The 27,817-nt window shown below is 54.0% G+C and overlaps 2 protein-coding genes across 2 annotated transcripts in view; both read right to left on the reverse strand.

Annotated features, from left to right (window-relative positions):
* Positions 1-15,159, reverse strand: part of syngap1b (synaptic Ras GTPase activating protein 1b) — a 64,275-nt gene extending 49,116 nt beyond the window's left edge. Inside the window, exons 1-5 of the mRNA XM_088908075.1 lie at positions 15,097-15,159; positions 14,799-14,851; positions 13,013-13,164; positions 6,710-6,843; positions 4,390-4,495 (exon numbers count right to left, since the gene is read on the reverse strand). Of these exons, the coding sequence (XP_088764201.1) occupies positions 4,390-4,495; positions 6,710-6,843; positions 13,013-13,164; positions 14,799-14,851; positions 15,097-15,159 (508 nt within the window). The remainder of the gene's footprint in view (positions 1-4,389; positions 4,496-6,709; positions 6,844-13,012; positions 13,165-14,798; positions 14,852-15,096) is intronic.
* A 4,366-nt stretch (positions 15,160-19,525) lies between these two features.
* On the reverse strand, positions 19,526-27,581 carry zbtb22a (zinc finger and BTB domain containing 22a). Its single transcript, XM_088908411.1, has 4 exons — positions 27,480-27,581; positions 25,600-25,815; positions 24,395-25,082; positions 19,526-22,219 (listed from the first exon to the last, which is right to left on the reverse strand). The coding sequence occupies exons 2-4, from the start codon at positions 25,810-25,812 to the stop codon at positions 21,144-21,146; spliced, it is 1,977 nt and encodes a 658-aa protein (XP_088764537.1). The 5' UTR covers positions 25,813-25,815; positions 27,480-27,581; the 3' UTR covers positions 19,526-21,143.
* Positions 27,582-27,817: the final 236 nt, after the last annotated feature.

Genomic DNA, 27,817 nt, shown 5'->3' on the forward strand with positions numbered 1-27,817 from the left:
GCCGTGGTTTCGTTCCAAAGGGAGTGAAATCCCTGCCCCCCCCCCCCCCCCCCCCACGCAGATGGTCTGGCCTGGCTGGGCTCATGCCAAGGAGGCCTGTTGGATCCAACCAATCACAGCCCACCCACCGCTGGAGGGGGGGAGAGGCAGACAAGAGAGACACACTCACTCATGCGGCTCTCTGGTTTCCACGGCAACAACAAGCCCACGGATTGGACCTTTTAACCCCTGAGAGAGAGGAGAGGAGAGAGAGAGGAGAGGAGGGAGAGAGAGAGGAAGGAGAGGAGAGCGAGAGAGAGAGAGGAAAGAGGAGAGGAGGGAGAGAGAGAGGAGAAAGGAAAGAGGAGAGAGAGGGAGAGAGAGGAGAGGAGAGGAGAGGAGGGAGAGAGAGAGGAAGGAGAGGAGAGAGGAGAGAGAGGAGAGAGGAGAGGAGAGGAGAGGAGGGAGAGGGGAGAGGAGAGAGAGGAGAGGAGGGAGAGAGAGAGGAAGGAGAGGAGAGCGAGAGAGAGGAGAGGAGGGGAGAGAGAAGAAGGAGAGGAGAGCGAGAGAGAGAGAGGGGAGAGAGGAGAGGAAGGAGAGAGAGAGAGGGGAGAGAGGAGAGGAGAGAGGAGAGGAGGGAGAGAGAGGAAGGAGAGGAGAGCGAGAGAGAGGAAAGAGGAGAGGAGGGAGAGAGAGGGGAGAGGAGAGAGAGGAGAGGAGAGGAGGGAGGAGAGAGGAGAGGAGAGGAGGGAGAGAGAGAGGAAGGAGAGGAGAGCGAGAGAGAGGAAAGAGGAGAGGAGGGAGAGAGAGGAGAGAGGAGAGGAGGGAGAGAGAGAGGAAGGAGAGGAGAGCGAGAGAGAGGAAAGAAGAGAGGAGGGAGAGAGAGAGGAAGGAGAGGAGAGCAAGAGAGAGGAAAGAGGAGAGGAGGGAGAGAGAGGGGAGAGAGAGGGAAGAGGAGAGAGAGGGAAGAGGAGAGGAAGGAGAGAGAGGGAAGAGGAGAGAGAGGGAAGAGGAGAGGAAGGAGAGAGAGAGAGGGGAGAGGAGAGACAGAGGAGAGACAGGCATAGGCACTGAGAGAGAAGGCACTCCGGGATTTCTACGCAACAAGAAGGAGGCTCTTCAACATCAACCCACCAACAAGAATCTGTCTCCGAATATTTGAAAGTGTAATCCAACCCATCGCCCTATACGGCAGTGAAGTGTGGGGCCCCCTCACAGACCAGGAGTACACTCAATGGGACACACACCCCACAGAAACACCTAACAACACTACAGGGCCGAATAAGGCCAGTACCCACTATTTATAAACATATAGAAAAGAGTATTAAAGTATTGGCTACACCTAAAAAAACAGCGACCAAAACTCCTACTACAACCAGGCCCTGCTGAGCCAAGAGCTGAGCCCAAAACAGAGCCCCCTGAGCCAGCTGGTCCTGAGGCTCACTGACCCGAGCCACACCGACACCAGCCAGCCTCAGGACAGCACTGCTAGAGCACCACAACCCAGACTCAAGCCCATCACAGCACAATACACACAACACACAACCAGCCTCAGGACAGCACTGCTAGAGCACCACAACCCAGACTCAAGCACATCACAGCACAATACACACAACACACAACCAGCCTCAGGACAGCACTGCTAGAGCACCACAACCCAGACTCAAGCACATCACAGCACAATACACACAACTCACAACCAGCCTCAGGACAGCACTGCTAGATCACCACAACTCAGACTCAAGCACATCACAGCACAGATCACACAGTAATATCTCACACACTGGGACACACACACAAACACACACTGAACAACACTGCCTCACCCACTGGGACACACACATAAACACAACATAAACTGGAATGCTGCAGAACCCTAAATAGACAATACAAACTAGTTAAATCTTTGACCAAGGTAAGAAACAGAAAAGATTAACTGTCTGTCTCTCAATTATAATAATAATGATACAGTGTGTGATCTCCTGTCGCAGCCTGAGGAACAGACAGTGAGCCTGTCTCTCTATAATAATAATAATAATACAGTGTGTGATCTCCTGTCCCAGCCTGAGGAACAGACAGTGAGCCTGTCTCTCAATGATAATAATACAGTGTGTGATCTCCTGTCCCAGCCTGAGGAACAGTGAGCCTGTCTGTCACTAATGTTGTATGTGTAGTATGTTGTATGATGTGTTTGTGTTGTAAATGTCTGGAGATGTTGTGTTTATTGTATATGCTTTGGCAGCACTGTAATTCATCAGTGTCTACCTCTCCTGTCCCTCTGTGTCCATCTCCGTTTCTAACCCCACTCCCTCTCGATGCATCCCCCCCATCCCTCTCTGCCTCTTTCTATAGGGGCTAAAATCACATCACTGATGGTAACCATGGTGATAATTACACAGCATAGACAGAGTCACTGACAGAGAGGGAGGGAAATGGAGAGGGAGAGAGACAGAGGGGAGAGCAGGGTAAAAACACAGTACAGCCCAGTGAGATCAGGGTTAAAACACAGTACAGTACAGTAGAGCCCAGTGAGATCAGGGTAAAAACACAGTTCAGCACAGTACAGCTCAGTGGGATCAGGGTAAAAACACAGTACAGTGCAGTAAAGCCCAGTGAGATCAGGGTAAAAACACAGTCCAGCGCAGTAGAGCCCAGTGAGATCAGGGTAGAAACAAAGTACAGCGCAGTACAGCCCAGTGAGATCAGAGTAAAAACACAGTACAGCGCAGTACAGCCCATTGAGATCAGGGTAAAAACAGAGTACAGTAGAGCCCAGTGAGATCAGGGTAGAAACACAGTACAGCGCAGTACAGCCCAGTGAGATCAGGGTAAAAACACAGTACAGCCCAGTGAGATCAAGGTAAAAACACAGTACAGTACAGCCCAGTGAGATCAGGGTAGAAACACAGTCCAGTGCAGTACAGGCCAGTGAGATCAGGGTAAAAACACAGTATAGCGCAGTACAGGCCAGTGAGATCAGGGTAAAAACACAGTATAGTGCAGTACAGCCCAGTGAGATCAGGGTAAAAACACAGTCCAGTGCAGTACAGCCCAGTGAGATCAGGGTAAAAACACAGTCCAGTGCAGTACAGCCCGGTGAGATCAGGGTAAAAACACAGTCCAGCGCAGTAGAGCCCAGTGAGACTGTGGTAAAAACACAGTCCAGTGCAGTAGAGCCCAGTGACTGGGGGGTTTTTGAGGGCACAGGGACAGGAGAGTCGATCACCCTCACTGGGAGGGGTACTCACAGCTCTGTCTCTGACCAGTGTCTGACCCAGTGGGCTCTGCTGTGTTTGAGACACCTCCCTTCCATGCAGGGTGCTGTATCTCAGGCAGGCAGAGGGCGGCAGGGAGCATTTTTCTAAAAACGCTGCTTTCTGGTGCTGTAGTGTAGAGAAACTGAGGGAGAGGAACCGGGTCACACAGAGGGGTGTGTCAGAGCTAAACGATCAGAGCTCTGGCTACAGTCGTCATGTTGGTCATTTAGGTCGAACCAGTAAAGCATTTCTGAATGTAAACGTGAGGAGGAGAGAGGGAGAGGGGAGAGAGGAGAAGAGAGTGGGGAGGGAGAGGAGAGAGGAGAGAGGGGAGAGGAGAGAGGAGAGAGGAGGGAGAGGAGAGAGAGAGGAGAAGAGAGTGGGGAGGGAGAGGAGAGAGGAGAGAGGAGAGAGGAGGGAGAGGAGAGGGAGAGGAGAGGAGAGTGGGGAGGGAGAGGAGAGAGGAGAGAGGAGAGGAGAGTGGGGAGAGAGGGGTGACAGGACAGAGGGAGGTTACAGACAAGCACCAGTCAGGCACACTGCCTGCAGCGGGGATATCGACTCTCAGGGTGTATATTGTAATACTGACTCTTGGTGTGTATATTGACTCTCAGGGTGAATATTGACTCTCAATGTGTATATCGGCTTCCAGGGTAAATATTGAGTCCCGGTGTGTATATCGACTCTCAGGGTGAATATTGACTCCCGGTGTGTATATCCACTCGACTCTCGGTGTGTATATTGACTCTCAGGGTGAATATTGACTCCCGGTGTGTATATCGAGTGGACTCTCAGGGTGTATATTGACTCTCAGGGTGAATATTGACTCTCGGTGTGTATATTGACTCTCAGGGTGAATATTGACTCGGTGTGTATATCGACTCTCAGGGTGAATATTGACTCGGTGTGTATATTGTCTCTCAGGGTGAATATTGACTCCCAGTGTGTATATCCACTCGACTCTCGGTGTGTATATTGACTCTCAGGGTGTATATTGACTCCCGGTGTGTATATTGACTCTCAGGGTGAATATTGACTCTCGGTGTGTATATTGACTCTCAAGGTGAATATTGACTCCCGGTGTGTATATCGACTCTCAGGGTGCACATGTAGTCACACACAATGACTCTCTAAGCTGCATTGTGACTCTCACCGATCTCGGGGTGGTGTCTCCCCTCCACAGGCACGCTGACAGTGCGGCGCAGGAGCTTGTTCCGATGAGACTCCGAGCGCCTCTCTCTCATCAACAAAGGGTGAACCTGGAGGTCAGGAGACAGGAGCTGATGTAGAGACAGAGACAGACACACAGGCGCAGTAACAGGGCAGGACCTGCAGGGGGTGATGTAGAGACAGAGACAGACACACAGGCAGAGTAACAGGGCAGGACCTGCAGGGGGTGATGTAGAGACAGAGACAGAGACACAGGCGCAGTAACAGGGCAGGACCTGCAGGGGGTGATGTGGAGACAGACATACAGGTGCAGTAACAGCACAGGACCTGCAGGGGGTGATGTAGAGACAGAGACAGACACACAGGCGCAGTAACAGGGCAGGACCTGCAGGGGGTGATGTAGAGTCTGTCTCCACATCACCCCCTGCAGAGACAGAGACACAGGCGCAGTAACAGGGCAGGACCTGCAGGGGGTGATGTAGAGACAGAGACAGACACACAGGCGCAGTAACAGGGCAGGACCTGCAGGGGGTGATGTAGAGACAGACACACAGGCGCAGTAACTGCAGGGGGTGATGTAGAGACAGAGACAGACACACAGGCGCAGTAACAGGGCAGGACCTGCAGGGGTGATGTAGAGACAGAGACAGACACACAGGTGCAGTTACAGGGCAGGACCTGCAGGGGGTGATGTAGAGACAGAGACAGACACACAGGTGCAGTAACAGGGCAGGACCTGCAGGGGGTGATGTAGAGACAGAGACAGACACACAGGCGCAGTAACAGGGCAGGACCTGCAGGGGGTGATGTAGAGACAGACACACAGGCGCAGTAACAGGGCAGGACCTGCAGGGGGTGATGTAGAGACAGACACACAGGCACAGTAACAGGGCAGGACCTGCAGGGGGTGATGTAGAGACAGACACACAGGCACAGTAACAGGGCAGGACTTGCAGGGGGTGATGTAGAGACAGAGACAGACACACAGGTGCAGTAACAGGGCAGGACCTGCAGGGGGTGATGTAGAGACAGACACACACAGGCGCAGTAACAGGGCAGGACCTGCAGGGGGTGATGTAGAGACAGACACACAGGCACAGTAACAGGGCAGGACCTGCAGGGGGTGATGTAGAGACAGACACACAGGCACAGTAACAGGGCAGGACTTGCAGGGGGTGATGTAGAGACAGAGACAGACACACAGGCACAGTAACAGGGCAGGACTTGCAGGGGGTGATGTAGAGACAGAGACAGACACACAGGCGCAGTAACAGGGCAGGACCTGCAGGGGGTGATGTAGAGACAGAGACAGACACACAGGTGCAGTAACAGGACAGGACCTGCAGGGGGTGATGTAGAGACAGACACACAGGCGCAGTAACAGGCAGGACCTGCAGGGGGTGATGTAGAGACAGAGACAGACACACAGGCGCAGTAACAGGGCAGGACCTGCAGGGGGTGATGTAGAGACAGACACACAGGTGCAGTAACAGGGCAGGACCTGCAGGGGGTGATGTAGAGACAGAGACAGACACACAGGCGCAGTAACAGGGCAGGACCTGCAGGGGGTGATGTAGAGACAGAGACAGACACACAGGTGCAGTAACAGTGCAGGACCTGCAGGGGGTGATCTAGAGACAGAGACAGACACACAGGCGCAGTAACAGGGCAGGACCTGCAGGGGGTGATGTAGAGACAGACACACAGGTGCAGTAACAGGGCAGGACCTGCAGGGAGTGATGTAGAGACAGACACACAGGCGCAGTAACAGGGCAGGACCTGCAGGGGGTGATGTAGAGACAGAGACAGACACACAGGCGCAGTAACAGGGCAGGACCTGCAGGGGGTGATGTAGAGACAGAGACAGACACACAGGCGCAGTAACAGCGCAGGACCTGCAGGGGGTGATGTAGAGACAGAAACAGACACACAGGCGCAGTAACAGGGCAGGACCTGCAGGGGGTGATGTAGAGACAGACACACAGGCGCAGTAACAGGGCAGGACCTGCAGGGAGTGATGTAGAGACAGAGACAGACACACAGGCACAGTAACAGCGCAGGACCTGCAGGGGGTGATGTAGAGACAGAGACAGACACACAGGCGCAGTAACAGGGCAGGACCTGCAGGGAGTGATGTAGAGACAGAGACAGACACACAGGCACAGTAACAGGGCAGGACCTGCAGGGGGTGATGTAGAGACAGACACACAGGCACAGTAGCAGGGCAGGACCTGCAGGGGGTGATGTAGAGACAGACACACAGGCACAGTAACAGCGCGGGACACTGAGGAAGGACGCAGTACCTCCTCCTGGTCTAACATAAAGAGCTGGTTTCCGGAGATCACGCAGAGACGGGGGTTCCAGCCTGGCCGGTCGTACGGAGCGAGAGAGGAGGGGGGGCGATAGGCACTTGACAGGGGGGCCGCAAACCTCGCATCTGAGACACAGAGAGAGAGAGAGAGAGAGAGAGAGAGAGAGAGAGAGAGAGAGAGAGAGAGAGAGAGGGTTAATACAGACACACTGACTGGACACTCCAGTACATGAACACTGCCCTGAGAGAGAGAGGGGTTCATACACACACACTGACTGGACACTCCAGTACATGAACACTGCACTGAGAGAGAGAGAGGGGTTAATACACACACACTGACTGGACACTCCAGTACACGAACACTGCACTGAGAGAGAGAGGGGTTCATACACACACACTGACTGGACACTCCAGTACACGAACACTGCACTGAGAGAGAGAGGGGTTCATACAGACACACTGACTGGACACTCCAGTACATGAACACTGCACTGAGAGAGAGAGGGGTTCACACAGACACACTGACTGGACACTCCAGTACATGAACACTGCACTGAGAGAGAGGGGGGTTCATACAGACACACTGACTGGACACTCCAGTACATGAACACTGCACTGAGAGAGAGGGGGGTTCATACAGACACACTGACTGGACACTCCAGTACATGAGTACTGCACTGAGAGAGAGAGAGGGGTTCATACAGACACACTGACTGGACACTCCAGTACACTAACACTGCACTGAGAGAGAGAGGGGTTCATACAGACACACTGACTGGACACTCCAGTACACGAACACTGCACTAAGAGAGAGAGGGGTTAATACAGACACACTGACTGGACACTCCAGTACATGAGTACTGCACTGAGAGAGAGAGAGGGGTTCATACAGACACACTGACTGGACACTCCAGTACACTAACACTGCACTGAGAGAGAGAGGGGTTCATACAGACACACTGACTGGACACTCCAGTACACGAACACTGCACTGAGAGAGAGAGGGGTTCATACAGACAATTTTCTTCCAGCTTCAAGGTTGATGATTGTAAGCAATATACTTCCCATCATCCCTTGGAAGATGAAAGAATTGGCACAGATTGTGGGAAATGTAGTTTCTATTTGTGATTTTTCCTCTGGCAAGAAATCAGATGACACCCAGTGCAGTATAAGCAAGGACTACATTTCCCAGCAACATCTACAGTTGAAAATCTGCTGTCAGCTTCCGTTCGGTGATAGAGGTGTCTTCATGCATCAAAAGGAGTTTTTTTTAACGTTTTGTGCTAAATCTTCGTATTTATTTTAGTATTAGCACAGTGGCAATACAATACTTACATATTTATATTACGTATAAAACATAGTGTTTTAAACAATTTAAATAACAAAATTACACCCCTGTGATATATCAAGGCCTGTTGTTCAAAATCTGTAAGATTTACAGCAGGACTATAGGCAGATCTATAGGCAGGATAGAGCAGGACTATAGACAGATCTATAGGCAGGATAGAGCAGGACCATAGGCAGGTAACAGCAGGGCTATAGGCAGATCTATAGGCAGGTAACAGCAGGACTATAGGCAGATCTATAAGCAGGTAACAGCAGGGCTATAGGCAGATCTATAGGCAGGTTATAGCAGGGCTATAGGCATATCTATAGGCAGGTAACATTAGAGCTATAGACAGATCTATAGACAGGATAGAGCAGGACCATAGGCAGGTAACAGCAGGGCTATAGGCAGATCTATAGGCAGGTAACAGCAGGACTATAGGCAGATCTATAGGCAGGTAACAGCAGCACTATAGGCAGATCTATAGGCAGGTTATAGCAGGGTTATAGGCAGATCTATAGGCAGGTTATAGCAGGGTTATAGGCAGATCTATAGGCAGGTAACATTAGAGCTATAAACAGATCTATAGGCAGGTTATAGCAGGACTATAGGCAGAATTATAGGCAGGTAACAGCAGGACTATAGACAGATCTATAGGCAGGTAACAGCAGGGCTATAGACAGATCTATAGGCAGGCAACAGCAGAGCTATAGACAGATCTATAGGCAGCTAACAGCAGGGCTATAGACAGATCTATAGGCAGGCAACAGCAGGGCTATAGACAGATCTATAGGCAGGATATAGCAGGACTATAGGCAGGTTATAGAAGGGCTATAGGTCCAGTATTTAAGGTCCAGGCTTGTTAGACCACTGAACCAGAACACTACGAGACTGCAGACCCTACAGAGTATGCCAGAGCTGATTCATGACAACCCCCCGGGCCATGAGATCCAGGCAGATGTAAAGAACATTTAATTCGCAGATACAACGGGTCTCAGTGAGTCCACCTCTCGCCTTCCTCTCTTTCTTCCTCAATCAAACTTGAACCGACTCCTCGTCCTAAATGATAAACTGCGCGCAGTACTGCCGCTGCCCACAAGATGGCAGCAGTATCCCACCGCTGGCGGCCCCCTCGCCCGTGCAGCAGGAAATGGGTTCACAGCCCAGGAGATGTCATTTCCGAACCGCCCACTCACTCTCTCTCCCTCTCACGCCCCCATCCCGTCTCCACGGCAACGGCTCGGAGACTAGAGGAGAGTGTGTTAAAGAGAGGGAGAGAGGAGAGAGAGGAGAGAGGGACACAGAGGGAGAGAAAGAGTGATACACAGGGAGAGAGTGACACAGAGGGAGAACGACAGTCAGGCCGCTGATGCTGAGAGTGAGCTCTGAGAAAATGATGGAGACGGAGAGAGAGGAGTGAGAGGAGAGAGTAGGTGAGGGGAGAGAGGAAGGGAGCAGTGAGAGACACTGAGAGACATCATTTTCTGGAGATGGAGCCCACATCCTGTTCCCATAGTAACACAGCTACACGTGCAGAGCGCTGCTGCTTCTCTCCTCCTCTCCCTCCATCTGGTACCCCAGCTTTCTCTCTGTCCCTCCCCCGGTCCCCCCATCTGTCCCTCAATCACCCCCCCCCCCCCGTGAGAGCTGGGACAGGGTGAACCCCAGGGGTACCCCAGTGCAGAGCTCTGTCAGTGTCAGTGGAGTCTGATTATAATCCCAGTGAAGAACTAATCCAGCTCCCAGTCCACCCAGGCCAGTCCAGCCTGGAGACACTGACACTGTCAGTGTCAGTGGAGTCTGATTATAATCCCAGTGAAGAACTAATCCAGCTCCCAGTCCAGCCAGTCCAGTCCTGACCTGGAGAGTCTCAGACTGCTCTGTCAGTGTCAGTGGAGTCTGATTATAATCCCAGTGAAGAACTAATCCAGCTCCCAGTCCAGCCAGTCCAGTCCAGCCTGGAGAGTCTCAGACTGCTCTGTCAGGGTCAGTGTGTGTCTGCATAACCTATACAAAACCTCTACAGTATATTCTCAGTTCTAGACTGTGCAGTGTGTGACAGAGTGTTTCAAGCTGAGAGTGGTGTGTCTATGGGGGAAGCAGTGTTCTTGAAATGAGAGCAGTGTCCTGGGAGACAGAGTTATAATGGGCAGGTGTCCTGAATCTACAGATACATGGAGAACTAAGACACTGATGAACTGCACAGACACACACACTACTGTACACTCCTACACACACAGTAAAACACTACTGTACACTCCTACACACACACAGTAAAACACTACTGTACACACTCCTACACACACAATAAAAACACTACTGTACACACACCTACACACAGTACAGACACTACTGTACACTCCTACACACACAGTACAGACACTACTGTACACACACCTACACACAGTACAGACACTACTGTACACTCCTACACACACAGTACAGACACTACTGTACACACTCCTACACACACAGTAGACACTACTGTACACACACCTACACACAGTACAGACACTACTGTACACACTCCTACACACACAGTACGGACACTATTGTACACTCCTACACACAGTACAGACACTACTGTACACTCACACCTAGAGTACAGACACTGTATATACACACACACACACACACACACACACACACACCTGGAGTACAGACACTCTATATACACACACACACACACACACACACACACACCTGGAGTACAGACACTCTATATATACACACACAACTGGAGTACAGACTCTGTATACACACACACACCTGGAGAAATGATACTGTATCTACACACACACACCTGGAGTACAGACACTGTATATATACACACACACACACCTGGAGTACAGATACTGTATATACACACACACCTGGAGTCCATACACTGTATATATATATACACACACACCTGGAGTACAGACACTGTATCTATACACACACACCTGGAGTACAGATACTCTATATACACACACACCTGGAGTCCATACACTGTATATATATACACACACACCTGGAGTGCAGACTCTGTATATACTGTATATACACACACACACTTGGAGTACAGACACTGTATACACACACACACACCTGGAGTACAGACACTCTGTACACACACACACACCTGGAGTCCATACACTGTATATATATACACACACACACACCTGGAGTCCATACACTGTATATACTGTATATACACACACACCTGGAGTACAGACTCTGTATACACACACACACACACCTGAAGTCCATATACTGTATATACACACACACCTGGAGTACAGACTCTGTATATACACAAACCAAACCCCAGCTACCACCCCAACCCCAATCTGTGCCACACCGAAGTCAAAAACACATGTAGTTCCTGCAAGCGTTGTGCCAACTGCTGTCCTGGGAAAGTCAGTACTGAACTCACACATTCAGCTCCCGGGAGGGGACGAGAGTGAGAGAGGAGTTCCATCACCACATGGTATACAACAAGAACAAAACTACACTTCCCAGGGTGCTGTGTGACCCCGCCTGTCACTGTGGCTGTCAGCATTGTGTGTGGGAGTTGTAGTCCACAGATTGAGTGCCGCTAATGCAGGGTCTCCGTGTGTCCTGGTTTCCATCCCAGCATTCCCTCTGTGTGTGTGGGAGCACTGCTCTCTGGACCGCGAGTAACCTCTGACCCTAAGGGGTCCCAGCCTGGCCTCTGACCTTTGACCCCAGTCCAGTGAAGATCAGGGCTTGAACAGTAACCTCTGTGACTGCTTTAGTGTACTCACACACTACACACACACTGCACACACTGCTCAGGCAGACTGCTTAAGTGTACTCACACACTACACACACTGCTCAGGCAGACTGCTTTAGTGTACTCACACACTACAAACAATATACACACTGTACACACACTACACACACTACACATATTACACATCATACACCCACACTGCACACACCATACACACCATATCCACCACACAAACTGCACACCATGCACACACGCACTACACACATTGTACACCATACACACACTACACACACTGCTCAGGCAGACTCCTTTAGTGTGCTCACACACCATACACTGTACACACTACACACACTATACACATACTAGACAGACTATGGACACTGCACACACCATACCTACTACACAAACTGCACACCATGCACACTACACACACATCATACACACTGCACACACATGGGAGTGCACACATACCATGCACACACTCCATACACACACTCCACACACACTATATACACACTGGACCGACCAGGTGACTGACAGTACAGCTCAGCCCAGCGACAGAGGGTCGGGCTCCAGCGAGCTCTATAAATACCATCTCTGCAGGCTGGCGGGGTGTCTGGGGGATCTGACACTGGATTAGGGGTCTTTCAGATCTGCTGGCGCCTCTCATAGCCATCTGTGAGCCGGCTGTGGAGGAGGACTGACTACTAGCACAGTCGGAGTGCGTTTGTTCCTGCCTGTCCCACTCCAGAGTCGGGGTGCGTTTGTTCCTGCCTGTCCCGGTCCAGAGTCGGAGAGAGTTTGTTCCTGCCTGTCCCACTCCAGAGTCGGGGTGTGTTTGTTCCTGCCTGTCCCACTCCAGAGTCGGGGTGCGTTTGTTCCTGCCTGTCCCGGTCCAGAGTCGGAGAGAGTTTGTTCCTGCCTGTCCCACTCCAGAGTCGGGGTGCGTTTGTTCCTGCCTGTCCCGGTCCAGAGTCGGGGTGCGTTTGTTCCTGCCTGTCCCGGTCCAGAGTCGGAGAGAGTTTGTTCCTGCCTGTCCCACTCCAGAGTCGGGGTGCGTTTGTTCCTGCCTGTCCCGGTCCAGAATCGGAGAGAGTTTGTTCCTGCCTGTCCCACTCCAGAGTCGGGGTGCGTTTGTTCCTGCCTGTCCCGGTCCAGAGTCGGAGAGAGTTTGTTCCTGCCTGTCCCGGTCCAGAGTCGGAGGGGTACAAAGTGACCAGTCTGTTCACAAACTTGGAGTCTTAGGGGACAGAAGTCAAGAATGACCTGTGGGTCTGTGTGAATGAAAAGGTAAAGTTTTCCTAAAATGATGCTGGGGTCTGTGCTGTAATACGGCAGCCGACAGAACCGGCCCAGAGCTCGGGGGCCTCGTTCACAGGATCTGCGAAATCCAGGGCACCGCGTCACCAGAAGGACACGGCTGCCCCAGAATCAGCGCAGGAGAGAACAGCAGAGAGAACAGGTCCAGGCTGGACAAGAGACCTCTCTCTCACACAAGCACACAAACACACAAACACACACGCACACGCGCACACGCGCGCACAAACACAAGCACACGCACACAAACACAAGCACACAAGCACACACGCACACAAACACACACGCACACATGCACACACACACAAACACACACGCCCACAAACACAAGCACACACACACACAAGCACACAAACACACACGCACACACGCACAAACACACACGCCCACAAACACAAGCACACAAACACACACGCACACACGCACAAACACACACGCCCACAAACACAAGCACACACACACACACACACACACACACACACACACACACACACAAGCACACAAACATAAACACAAACTATGTGTCACGCCCCACACTCTCCCTCGCAAACGCCGTTACAGTCCCAAACCCACTGCTTCACAATCTCACTCCTAATTGAACCTGCCACATTCCCACAGGCACCAGATTCCACACATTCTCACGCCCGGACCAATCATGTGTGTGTTAAGCTGCTGTTGCACTGCAATTTCCCTCACGGGATCAATAAAGTATCTATCTATCTATCTATCTATCATCCAACCACGGCCCTCTCCCTTCAGTATTTAAAGTTCCCTCCCACACCAGCCCATGCTCACTGTTGAGAAGCCTCCCAGAGTCTTCTCTTGTGTGTGTTTCTAGCCTTTGTGATTGACCTCCTGCCTTTTTGACCACGCTCTTTGGGTTTCGTTTTTCGGATCGTCTTTCTCGGATCCCCCTGGTTACCGGACTCATTGCTCCTCCGATCGACCGAGCCCCTGGATGACGTGTTTGGGATTGTCCCTGTGCTAAGCCACGTTCTGCAGGATTCGTGGTTACGCATGAGGATCCTCCTGTTCTACCGAGCGGACTCTGTGTAAAGGAACTGAACCTCTCTAGTCCTCGGTAGGAAGAACACAAACTTGCAAAGTCCGGAAGGGTTTTGGACAGAAGCGGTTCTTTGGACTGTAATTTAGGATCGACAGGGAATCAATCACTCAGGATAGAGATCATGAAGAGACAAAACTGGGCCCTTAATGACTCATTAGTCACATTAACGGCATCATTGATCCGCGGCCCACTGATTGACTTTTATTTACCTAAAAGATTACTTAGTTGATTCCCACAGAGAAGGGTCTGACTCCCAGTGGCTTAAATAGCTCTTGCTGGCTTGACAGTCTATCTGAACTGGTTGCTGTTGCTTCTTTAAGGCCCTGTGTCAGAGGCTGTCAGTGAGACTGAAACAGCGAGACTCCTGTATCTCTTGGGAACACCTGAACGGGAGAGAGGTGAGAAATGAGAGGAGGCTGTTCTGTCTGGATCCTGCTCAGCAGGGGACTGATCTTAGAATCTCATCCACTGATTCCCGAAGGATCCCAGTGAATCCCCCCCCCCACCCTTAGAGTAAAGTCATCCTGAAATCACAGCTGGTCATTCAGGCACGGGGAGATCCAGGAGTTGGGACAAAGGCTGGAGAACTTGTCCCTGGCTTCTAGCTCCTGTTGTCCACGGCAAGGACTCACCTCAGCTGAGCAGCTGAGGGCCTGAATGCCTGAGCTCCTGAGCTCCTGAGAACCTAAACAGCTGAGGGCCCAAGTGACTGAGCACCTGAGTGTCTGAAACACCTGAGCTTCTGAACACTGGGCGCCTGAGCACCAGGCATGGCTCTCGATCTTGGGTTTTGTCTTCTCTTGTGGACTCAGTCCTTGAGAGTAGCTGAGGTGCCTCCTCGGACTTGAGTTGGGATCAGTGTGTCCCTGTCCTGGCCTGAGTGACCCAAACTTGCATGACCTGCTATGACCCAGTCCAGTCATGTCTGACCCGGTTCAGTATGACCCGCTTGACCCAGTCCAGACCCATCTGATCTAGTTCAATGTGATCCATTACGACCCAGTTCAGTCCTGTCTGACCTGGCTCAGTATGACCCAGTCCAGACCCATATGACCCAGTTCAGTGCTGTCTGACCTGGTTCAGTATGACCCACTATGACCCGGTCTAGTCCTGTCTGACTCAGTTCAGTTTGACCTGCTGTGACCCAGTCCAGACCTGTTTGACCCAGTTCAGTGTGACCCACTATGATCCAGTTTAGTAATACCCACTGTGACCCGGTTCAGTATGACCCACTATGACCCATTTCTGTCTGACCTGGTTCAGTATGACCCACTATGACCCAGTTCTGTCTGACTCAGTTCAGTGTGACCCACTATGACCCCATTCAGTATGACCTGCTATGACCCCATCTAGTCCAGTATGACCTGGTCCAGTATGACCCATTGTGATCTGGACCCGTATGAACCCTAATGACTTGTGGATTGAAATCAGTTGTGAATAAATTCTCCCTTTCCAGTGACAAGATGGAGACCCACTGAAGCAGCAGAACACTGACTCAATCAAGGGTCAGGACCTCAGGACATCAGAACCTCAGGACATCAGGACTTCAGGAGCTCCAAACCTCAGGACCTCAGGACCTCAGAACATCAGGGCCTCGGAGTTCAGGACCTCAGAACCATAAAACCTCAGAACTTCAGGAGTTCAGGACCTCCGTGAGGCCCCAGCCAGGCTTGAACCCATGGTCCTTGACACCCTGCCCCAGCCCATTCTGCCGCCACAGGGCCCGGCGCGGTCTCTCTCGGCCTGAGCGCAGTCCAGTCCAGACGGGGGCCGGCTGCGCAGACACACTCAGGCTGAAGGACAGGACTCTGACATCCTGCCTTGCCTCTAATGAGAGAGTATAATAACCGTGTGAATTATTAATACTGAGAACCAACATTCCCACAGTGTGAGTCTATCAGTGTCCTGGAGCCCTGAGTAACTCCTGCTGCGCCAGTGTCCAGCAGACTCCCTGGAGCAGTAGGGGCTCTCTTCCACCTGGACACCAGGGGGCGCCAGGCGGGCGAACTGCTGTGTGAGGCTGTCTCCCCGGACGCAGCTGCTGGGATCTGGGACTGTTCACTGCTCTGGGCTGAGATTTCGCCTCACAGCTGACTGGATAAGGCGAGTAACTTCGGTAACACCCTTACTGTGCAGTATCTACACACACTGCTATAGTGTGTCTACACACACTGCCACACACTGCTATAGTGTATCTACACACACTGCTATAGTGTATCTACACACACTGCCACACACTGCTATAGTGTATCTACACACACTGCTATAGTGTAGCTACTCACACTGACACACACACTGCTATAGTGTATCTACACACGCTGACACACACACACACTGCCATAGTGTAACTAAACACACTGACACAGTGTGTCTACACACACTGACACACACACACTGCTATAGTGTATCTACACACACTGACACACACACTGCTATAGTGTATCTACACACACTGCTATAGTGTAACTACACACACCGACACACACACACTGCTATAGTGTAACTACACACACCGACACACACACACTGCTACAGTGTATCTACACACACTGAGACACACACACTGCTACAGTGTATCTACACACACTGACACACACACACAATCTTACAGTGCAGCTAGACACACACACGCTGCTACAGTAACACACACTGTTACACACACACACACTGCTGCACGGTGTCGGTATCACACGCCCTGCGGGCAGCAGGAGAGACTGGACCGCCACACTGCCCGTCTCTCCCGCGCTAGGAGCAGGAGCAGGGAGAGGGAGAGAGAGGCAGACGGAGGGAGAGGTAGAGTTAAATGCCTTTCTTACCTTGGAAGGGAGCATATGACATATTCCAACGGCATTGAACGTGGTCTCGTCTTCTCGACAGCCTCCCAGCTGGAAAATGGTCACCGGGCGCACGGTATTACCGGGGTCGGTCACAGCAGACGAGGAGAGACGGAGCGACCAGAGGCGAGCCCGGGAGCGACCATCGCGGTGCTGCTTGTGCTGTTCCGCGCTCCGCTACGGGGGGGGGGACGGGGGGGAAGATGTGACACGGAGAGGGAGGAGGGGTGGATCTCAGATCTGCGATTCGGGGCTCTCCGGACAATCGCGATATCGGGAGGAAAACGGGAAAAAAAAATTCCCGTCCGCCGCTTTTAAATTTAAAAAAAAAAATGTTTAATTTATTTTTTAAATTCCCCCCCCCCCGGTTTGAATCCAGCGGCGGAGAGCCTCGCTGTGTAAGTCTCTCACACACACGAGAGCGAGGGAGAGAGAGAGAGGAGAGAGAGAGAGAGCCTGTGATTTTCGCTATATATATAACCCAGAATCGTGTTTCCTCATGTTCCGACACACACCCCTGTACAGAGAGGAGAGAGAGAGAGGGGCAGATAGAGGAGAGGGAGAGAGAGGGGCAGAGAGAGAGAGGGGGCAGATAGAGGAGAGGGGAGAGAGAGGGGCAGAGAGAGAGAGGGGGCAGATAGAGGGGCAGAGAGAGAGAGGGGGCAGATAGAGGAGAGGGGAGAGAGAGGGGCAGAGAGAGAGAGGGGGCAGATAGAGGAGAGGGGAGAGAGAGGGGGCAGAGAGAGAGAGAGGGGCAGATAGAGGAGAGGGTAGAGAGGGGGGCAGAGAGAGGGGCAGATAGAGGAGAGAGAGAGGGGCAGAGAGAGAGAGGGCAGAGAGAGGGGGCAGATAGAGGGGAGAGGGGAGAGAGAGAGGGCAGATAGAGGGGGGAGAGAGAGGGGGCAGATAGAGGGGAGAGGGGAGAGAGAGGGGCAGAGAGAGGAGAGAGGGGCAGAGAGAGGAGAGAGGGGACAGATGGAGAGAGGGGAGAGAGGGGGCAGAGAGAGAGAGGGCAGATAGAGGGGAGAGGGGGCAGATGGAGAGATGGGGAGAGAGGGGAGAGGGGGCAGAGAGAGAGGGGGCAGATAGAGGGGAGAGAGGGGGCAGATAGAGGGGGCAGAGAGAGGAGAGAGGGGGCAGATGGAGAGATGGGGAGAGAGGGGAGAGGGGGCAGATAGAGGGGAGAGAGGGGGCAGATAGAGGAGAGGGGAGAGAGGGGGCAGATGGAGGGGGCAGAGAGGGGAGAGGGGGCAGAGAGAGGAGAGAGGGGGCAGATGGAGGGGGCAGACAGCGGACTGGGGTGAAATCCCATCACGCTGCCCCCTGCCGCAGCGCCAGGAGCGGCTGGCTGTCGCCTGATTCCCACTGTCACCCTGAACACGCGTGATCTGGAAATACGACTGAATGAGAGGTCTGACTCCAGTTATTACCAGGACACGCTTCCCCTCGAGCTTTCGTTTCTATCATCCCTGACAAGACGCGCGTGGAAGCGCAGGAGCCTGTCGTCGCATCCGCGGTCTCTCTCGGCCCCGTCCCGCACTGACTCCAGCCGCAGAGCCGGCAAGCGTGAAACTGACGCCACGTTGGCTCCAACGCGCAGGCGTGGCGCCGTAGTGAAACCACGAGACTGTTGAGCCAAGATGGCGGAAAACGGACCGCAGTTTCTCCATTGGCTCCCACGCTGAGCCGGGTGTGGGAATTGTAGGTCACTGCCGCCGCCTGGCGGACACAAGGCGCCAGTGTCCCCGATGTCTGGACGCTGCCGCTGTGCTGACGGCACTGGCTGAGGTCTCACCGCCGGCGGGGATACCCAGCGATAGATGTGCGGGCAGCGGCAGATCTGCGGGCATCCGGCGGGTGAGAAACTCGCGCCTCTGAGCTCCCTGCTCTCCCAGGAGGCGTTGTTCACATGGTCTGAACTGCCATCTCGCAGGGGTGACGCTCCGATCTACCTCTGTAGTAACCCTGGCACGGAAGCGGCTGTCTCTGCACCGTGCGATCGCACCTCTGACATGCACACCCGACTCCATCGCATTCCAGCTGCGACAAGACTGCAGTCCTGCCTCTCGGCCCATCGACCCTGGGGGCGATATCCTACAGCCTCCGCTGGTCTGACTCTGCTCTCCTGTCTGTCCCCCCCAGCCCCTCTACACTCTGGGGGTGACGGGGCTTCTCCTGCTGCGCCCCAGAGCTCTGGAGCTGCGCCCCCCCCCCCCCCAGGATCTCAGAGTCCCCCCCCCACCCCGAGCTCTTTCAGATCCAGACTCCACACCTTCTTCTCCAGGGCCTGCCAGCTCAGAGATCACGACCGGACTGTCTGGATTTAGTATTTGATCTCAAATGCGTCTCCTGGATGTTTCCGCTGCCAGCCCGGAGCCCGGTCCGAGAGCGCCGCGGTGGAGCTCCCTCTGGCGGTCACGGCGCGGAACTGCAGGCGAGCCCTGCGCCGCCTTTTCCAACATTTCAAGAGCGAAATATCCCCGGCGCCTCCCTCTGAACTACAGCAAGCAACGTAAGCAAGCAGCTCATTTTTATTGTTTTTATTTTCACAGGTACCCAGAGGACTGCGGTCCTGCCTGCCGTGCTGATACAGATCATCAGTGAAGTAATTACAGCTGCAGGGCAGTCAGGAGCGGAGGCGACCGGAGATCCATCAGTCATGTGCTCCGGCCGCGGTACAGAGGCCAGTGTCGCTGCTCACACCCTCAGTCCCTGTCCTGCAGGTCGCAGCGCCGTGCGGCCGACCGTCACAGCCCCCACACTGTCCGCACTATATACAGCGACAGACACTACACACTGTACCAGACACTATTTACACTGGACAGCACTTATACAGCACTGTATGGATAAAAATCTACAGCACATCACGTATTGTAATATATATATATACACTGAGAGACACAGTACACAGCATATACGGACAGTAAGATACAATACACACTATAGATACTGTACACAGTATACACACACTGTACACAGCATTGACATTGTAATAGACCCTGTACATACTATATACACACAGTATATACACACACTGAATATACACACTGTCATAGGCAATGTACACGGTATATACACACTGTAATAGGCACTGTACATAGTATATACACACACTGAATATACACACTGTCATAGGCACTGTACACAGTATATAGACACTGTAATAGGCACTGTACATAGTATATACACACACTGAATATACACACTGTAATAGGCACTGTACATAGTATATACACACACTGTAATAGGCACTGTACACAGTATATACACACACTGTACACAGTATATACACACTGTAATAGGCACTGTACACAGTATACACACACACTGTAATAGGCACTGTACACAGTATATACACACACTGCACACAGTATATACACACTGCACACAGTAGTTCCAAGTAGCTGTGTCAGCATGCGTAGGCTGCAAATGAAATGTTTCCTTTCTTCTCTTTTCACCTGGAATAAATCTTTACTTGTTCCTTTACTGAACGCAGTACTGTACACACTGCACACAGCACGTACACACTGGAACACACTGTAATAACACCCTCCCACCTTAAAATGTGAACTAATTTGTAAAACTACTTTTTATATATCAGAAATCCTATATTCAATATTTTTATTTAAGTTCCATGTAATACTAACACTGCACACTGAATATAACACTATATGTAGCATACACACTGGAAAGGGTACTGTAAACAATACACTGCACATAGCATATACACACTGTAAATGACACTATACCAAAGTATATACACACTGTACAAAGTATATACACAGTGTACACAGTACACACTGTAATGGACACTGTGCACAGCACACACACTGCACACAGTCTATACACATTGGAAAAGATACTGGAAACAATACACTGTATATAAATACACCCATCCCATTTAGACACTGCAACACAGTAAATACACATACTGTAACCCCGTACACAGCATAAACACACTACACAGCACACAGCACACACACACATAAACACAGCACACACACACACCACACACACTGTAACACAGCACACACACACTGTAGACAGCACACAACACACGCACACGCAGTATACACAGTACACACACACTGCACTCTCCAGTCGCCACACTCACAGGCTCGAGGCCCATTAGACACGCCCCCCTCAGCTGTAAGCCCCGCCCTCCCCGAACCCCCCCCCTCCCGCCTCCTCCTTCAGCCCGTAGAGCCCACCCCCGGGGGGCCCCAGCCCTTCCTCGCCCTCCTCCTCCTCCTCCTCCTCGCCCGCCCCCTCCCCCTCGCCCGCAGCGTAACGGCCCAGGTCCGCACGCTCCGCCTTGACCCCGTCGCCGGGCGGGGCGGGGCCGCGGCGGGCGAGGCCGGCGGCCGCCAGCCGCGCGCAGTGCGCCTGGTGCCGCAGGAAGCTGTCGCGCCACACGACCTTCTTCCCGCACAGGCCGCACTCGTAGGGGCGCAGGGCGCCGTGCGTCTTGAGGTGCTTGGTCAGGTGGTGCTTCATCTTGAAGGTCTTGGCGCAGACGGGGCAGGCGAAGGGCCGCAGGTTCAGGTGCTGCATCTTGACGTGCCGGTCGCGCATGCTCTTCAGCGTGTAGGCCTTGCCGCAGTGGCAGTAGTGCACCTTGCCCGTGTAGGGGGCGCCGGCGAGGGCGGGCGGGGCCGGGAGGGAGGGCGAGGGGGACGGGGGGGAGCCCACGGCGATGGCGGCGGGTGCCGGCGGCGGCGGCGGCGGGGGGCCCGGCTCGCCGGCCAGGAAGAAGTCGCTGTGCTCGAGGGCGGAGGGCAGCAGGGGCCTCTGGGAAACCTGCCCCGTGCCGTCCTCGATCTCGTCGTACGTGTCGCCCCCGAACGCCGCCGCCGCCGCCGCCACGGCCGCGTAGCGCCCCGCCTCCCCGAACTCCTCGGCCTCTGCGTCCTCCTCCTCCTCCTCCTCCTCCCCGCCGTACTCCTCCTCGCCGCCCCCCTCCTCCTCCTCCTCCTCCTCCGGCCTGCCGCCCGGCTGCAGCCAGGAGCTCACCTGCCACGGCGCCCCGCTGGGCAGGGGCGAGGAGGGGCAGGAGGAGCTGGGCCGCCCCCCGGCCTCGGCCTCTGCCCCCCCCACCAGCTCCATGTCCACTGCTCCCCGACTGTCCTGCGCCCCACTGCCTGCCACCGCCAGCTCTTCATCCTCCTCCTCGCCGTACTCCTGCTCCCCCTCCTGGTCACTCGCGCTGGGGTACCGGCCTGGAGGAGACAGGAGCACGTGTGACCACAGAGCTACACCCACACAGAGCCCACGCACACTCCACGCCCACACAGAGCCCACACACACTCCACACCCACACAGAGCCCACAGACACACACCACATCCACACAGACTCCACACCCACACAGAGCTCACAAACACTCCACACCCACACAGAGCCCACAGACACACTCCACACCCACACAGAGCCCACAGACACACTCCACACCCACACAGAGCTCACACCCACACAGAGCCCATGCACACTCCACACCCACACAGAGCCCACGCACACTCCACACCCACACAGAGCCCACGGACACTCCACGCCCACACAGAGCCCACAGACACACTCCACTCCCACACAGAGCCCACAGACACTCCACACCCACACAGAGCCCACAGACACACACCACACCCACACAGAGCCCACACACACTCCACACCCACACAGAGCTCACACCCACACAGAGCCCATGCACACTCCACGCCCACACAGAGCCCACGGACACACTCCACACCCACACAGAGCCCACGGACACTTCACACCCACACAGAGCACACACACACATAGAGCCCACAGACACTCCACACCCACACAGAGCTCACACCCACACAGAGCCCACGGACACACTCTACGCCCACACACACTCCACACCCACACAGAGCTCACACCCACACAGAGCTCACACACACTCCACACCCACACAGAGCCCACAGACACACTCCACATCAACACAGAGCCCACAGACACACTCCACACCCACACAGAGCCCACAGACACACAGAGCCCATGCACACTCCACACCCACACAGAGCCCACGGACACACTCTACGCCCACACACACTCCACACCCACACAGAGCTCACACCCACACAGAGCTCACACACACTCCACACCCACACAGAGCCCACAGACACACTCCACATCAACACAGAGCCCACAGACACACTCCACACCCACACAGAGCCCACAGACACACAGAGCCCACGCACACTCCACACCCACACAGAGCCCACGCACACTCCACACCCACACAGAGCCCACACACACACAGAGCCCACAGACACTCCACACCCACACAGAGCCCACACACACTCCACACCCACACAGAGCCCACAGACACACTCCACACCCACACAGAGCTCACACCCACACAGAGCCCATGCACACTCCACACCCACACAGAGCCCACGCACACTCCACACCCACACAGAGCCCACAGACACACTCCACTCCCACACAGAGCCCACAGACACACTCCACACCCCCACAGAGCTCACAAACACTCCACACCCACACAGAGCCCACAGACACACTCCACACCCACACAGAGCTCACAAACACTCCACTCCCACACAGAGCCCACAGACACTCCACACCCCCACAGAGCTCACACCCACACAGAGCCCATGGACACTCCACACCCACACAGAGCCAACAGACACACTCCACACCCACACAGAGCCCACACACACTCCACACCCACACAGAGCCCACACACACACAGAGCCCACAGACACTCCACACCCACACAGAGCTCACACCCACACAGAGCCCACGGACACACTCTACGCCCACACACACTCCACACCCACACAGAGCCCACAGACACTCCACACCCACACAGAGCTCACACCCACACAGAGCTCACACACACTCCACACCCACACAGAGCCCACACACACTCCACACCCACACAGAGCTCACACCCACACAGAGCTCACACACACTCCACACCCACACAGAGCCCACACACACTCCACACCCACACAGAGCTCACACACACTCCACACCCACACAGAGCCCACACACACTCCACACCCACACAGAGCCCACAGACACGCTCCACACCCACACAGAGCCACACGGACACTCCACACCCTCACAGAGCCCACACACACACAGAGCCCACAGACACTCCACACCCACACAGAGCTCACACCCACACAGAGCCCACGGACACACTCCACACCCTCACAGAGCCCACAGACACTCCACACCCACACAGAGCTCACACACACTCCACACCCACACAGAGCCCACACACACTCCACACCCACACAGAGCTCACACCCACACAGAGCCCACGGACACCACTCTACATCCACACACACTCCAAACCCACACAGAGCTCACACCCACACAGAGCCCACAGACACTCCACACCCACCTGGGCAGACAGAGACTCCCGCCTCTCCTCCAGGCTCGACTCTTTCTCCCTCCTCTTCCTCCTCCCTCTGGCCTGCGCCCCCACACGCCTGCCTGGTGGCGCCCCCTGCTGCCCGGCTGGAGGAAGCGCGCCTGTGTCGCGGCGGCGCGGGGCCCAGGGCCGGCTGTGCCCTGGGGGCGCCCCCCTTCTCGGCGGCTCTCTGGGGCGCCCAGCTGGGGGCGCTGGTGCTGGAGAGCCAGGCCTCCTCGCAGCTGGAGTAGTCACCCTCTCCGCTGGGGCGCGAGAGCGCGGAGGAGGAGGGGGGTGTGGCCCGGGGTCGGGGGCGGAGCAGGGCCGAGCGGGGGGGGCAGGGCCGCGCAGGGGTGCCGCCGGGCTCCGCCTCCCCCCCGCCGCCGGCCGGCCCGTACAGGAAGTCCGTGCTGCTGGGGGACTGCTGGCGTGAGGGCGTGGCCCCGCGGGCGTCGGCGGGGGCGGGGGCGGGGGCGGGGCGCCGGCCCCCCCGCAGGAGCTCAGTGATCTTGTCCACGATGTGCCACATCTGCAGGAAGCTGGCCACCGTCACGTAGCTGACCATCTCCGCACGCAGCACCGACATGCGGCCCGTGTAGGCGCAGCCCAGCACACTGTCGAACGCCAGCGGGTCCAGGACTGAGGGCAGGGAGACCGAGGACACGTTCTTCAACAGCACCTGGTGCACAGGGAGGCAGGGAGAGGGGTTCATACAGACTCACTGACTGGACACTCCAGTACATGAACACTGCACTGAGAGAGAGAGGGGTTCATACACACACACTGACTGGACACTCCAGTACATGAACACTGCACTGAGAGAGAGAGGGGTTCATACACACACACTGACTGGACACTCCAGTACATGAACACTGCACTGAGAGAGAGAGGGGTTCATACACACACTGACTGGACACTCCAGTACATGAACACTGCACTGAGAGAGAGAGGGGTTCATACAGACACACTGACTGGACACTCCAGTACATGAACACTGCACTGAGAGAGAGAGGGGTTCATACACACACACTGACTGGACACTCCAGTACATGAACACTGCACTGAGAGAGAGAGGGGTTCATACACACACACTGACTGGACACTCCAGTACATGAACACTGCACTGAGAGAGAGAGGGGTTCATACAGACACACTGACTGGACACTCCAGTGTGGTAACTCTGCTCTGAGACAGACCTGATCGTGGAAGTAGGGTGAAGAGGCTGCCAACACACACCGATGAGCCCTGAAGACGCGGCCCTGCACCTCGATGGCCAGATCACACAGCTGACCCTCCAGACGCTGATGGTTCAGACTGGCCAGCAGAGCCCCCTGGACTGAGGGGAAACACACCTGCACCACTCCGCCACCGGGGGCGCTAGAGGCACTGCTGCTACAGCCTGACTCCATGAGCTGAGAGACAGAAGAGAGAGAGAGGGGTTAACACACAACACTGACCACCTGGACACTCCAGGACATGAACACTGCACTGAGAGAGAGAGGGGTTAACACACAACACTGACCACCTGGACACTCCAGTACATGAACACTGCACTGAGAGAGAGAGGGGTTCATACACACACACTGACTGGACACTCCAGTACATGAACACTGCACTGAGAGAGAGAGGGGTTCATACAGACACACTGACTGGACACTCCAGTACATGAACACTGCACTGAGAGAGAGAGGGGTTCATACAGACACACTGACTGGACACTCCAGTACATGAACACTGCACTGAGAGAGAGAGGGGTTCATACAGACACACTGACTGGACACTCCAGTACATGAACACTGCACTGAGAGAGAGAGGGGTTCATACACACACACTGACTGGACACTCCAGTACATGAACACTGCACTGAGAGAGAGAGGGGTTCATACAGACACACTGACTGGACACTCCAGTACATGAACACTGCACTGAGAGAGAGGGGTTCATACAGACACACTGACTGGACAATCAAGTACATTAACACTGCACTGAGAGGGCTTAATACAGACACACTGACTGGACACTCCAGTACATGAACACTGCACTGAGAGAGAGAGGGGTTCATACAGACACCCTGACTGGACACTCCAGTACATGAACACTGCACTGTGAGAGAGGGGTTCATACAGACACACTGACTGGACACTCCAGTACATGAACACTGCACTGAGAGAGAGAGGGGTTCATACAGACACACTGACTGGACACTCCAGTACATGAACACTGCACTGAGAGAGAGAGGGGTTCATACACACACACTGACTGGACACTCCAGTACATGAACACTGCACTGAGAGAGAGGGGTTCATACACACACACTGACTGGACACTCCAGTACATGAACACTGCACTGAGAGAGAGAGGGGTTCATACAGACACACTGACTGGACACTCCAGTACATGAACACTGCACTGAGAGAGAGAGGGTAAGAGGTAAGTATTGGTAATAAAGTTTTCTTGACTGGATTCGGGATCCAGCTCACTCCCAGTGCAGTGTTATCAATAACGGCCTTACAGGATGCGCCTTACATGATGCGCTTCTGTGCAGAGAGTTGGATACGTCTAGTTTTTGGAAGTGTCGGTGGGTTTAATAAGACGACTGCGTTGTTGTTGTTTTTTTTTTTACAACGGAGAGTCACAATGTCTGGGCTGCGTGTAGCTCAGTTACTCAGAGCAGCACCGTCACGGCGGTGTTAAGCGCGATAAGTGGCCGCACACCGCCGCCGGTCCTCCGGCAGTATAAAAAATCGAGGCCGGGGATCCGGGCCGGCGGCGGCGGCGGAGCGGCTGTGCAAGACAGTCCCATTACAGCAATGAAGCAATGAGGCGGGCATCATGTCCGATCATTAATTACATCCAGAATGTAATTAATTAGTTAATTCAATTCTGCTTGTAATACACACGTCCGTATTGCCCAGGTGAAGCTTGTGTTAATTAGAACAGTCCGGGTTTAAGAGGCAGGATCAGAGCAAGAGGGGCAGGACTTGAACTATTTAAAAAGAAAGACAGATCCCATCGCGCCCGCCGGCGAGCAGCTTTTTAAAATACCCCCCCCAAACTGCACTTTAAAAGAACATACCTGGTGTAAAACCGACAAAACCTGGTTTTCTGCGTCTCGGTGATGGTTTTTTTTCCTTCTCGCTCCGCGCCCCGGCGTGCCCGTGTGATTCCCACGGCGAGATTCAGGGTTTATTTTTCTCTCAATGAGGATGTGGAAGAGGAGACGCGCAGGGGTGGGCGCACAGCCGGAGTCGCTCTCGCACGGTTTGACCCGCCGCCTCTGCCGTAGTCTGCTCGTTTCTAGGTCATGATAGTGATGGATAATAATAATAATAATAATAACCACCAGACGATTGCCGTTAGGGAGTGCAAGTGAACTGCAGATTCACAGAGCGCAGATATCTCCCCGAATACAGA

This window comes from Atractosteus spatula (assembly GCF_055471065.1).
Source record: "Atractosteus spatula isolate fAtrSpa1 chromosome 10 unlocalized genomic scaffold, fAtrSpa1.hap1 SUPER_10_unloc_1, whole genome shotgun sequence".
NCBI classification, from domain to species: Eukaryota; Metazoa; Chordata; class Actinopteri; order Semionotiformes; family Lepisosteidae; genus Atractosteus; species Atractosteus spatula.

Bases quoted from the DNA above. Each gene is read 5' to 3' on its own strand.
- zbtb22a (XM_088908411.1), bottom strand. From the start codon at position 25,812: ATGGAGTCAGGCTGTAGCAGCAGTGCCTCTAGCGCCCCCGGTGGCGGA. The intron at 25,083-25,599 runs GTCTGTCTCAGA...CCTGTGCACCAG, and splicing joins CACCCTACTTCCACGATCAG to GTGCTGTTGAAGAACGTGTC. The intron at 22,220-24,394 runs GTGGGTGTGGAG...TGTCTCCTCCAG, and splicing joins GGGAGTCTCTGTCTGCCCAG to GCCGGTACCCCAGCGCGAGT.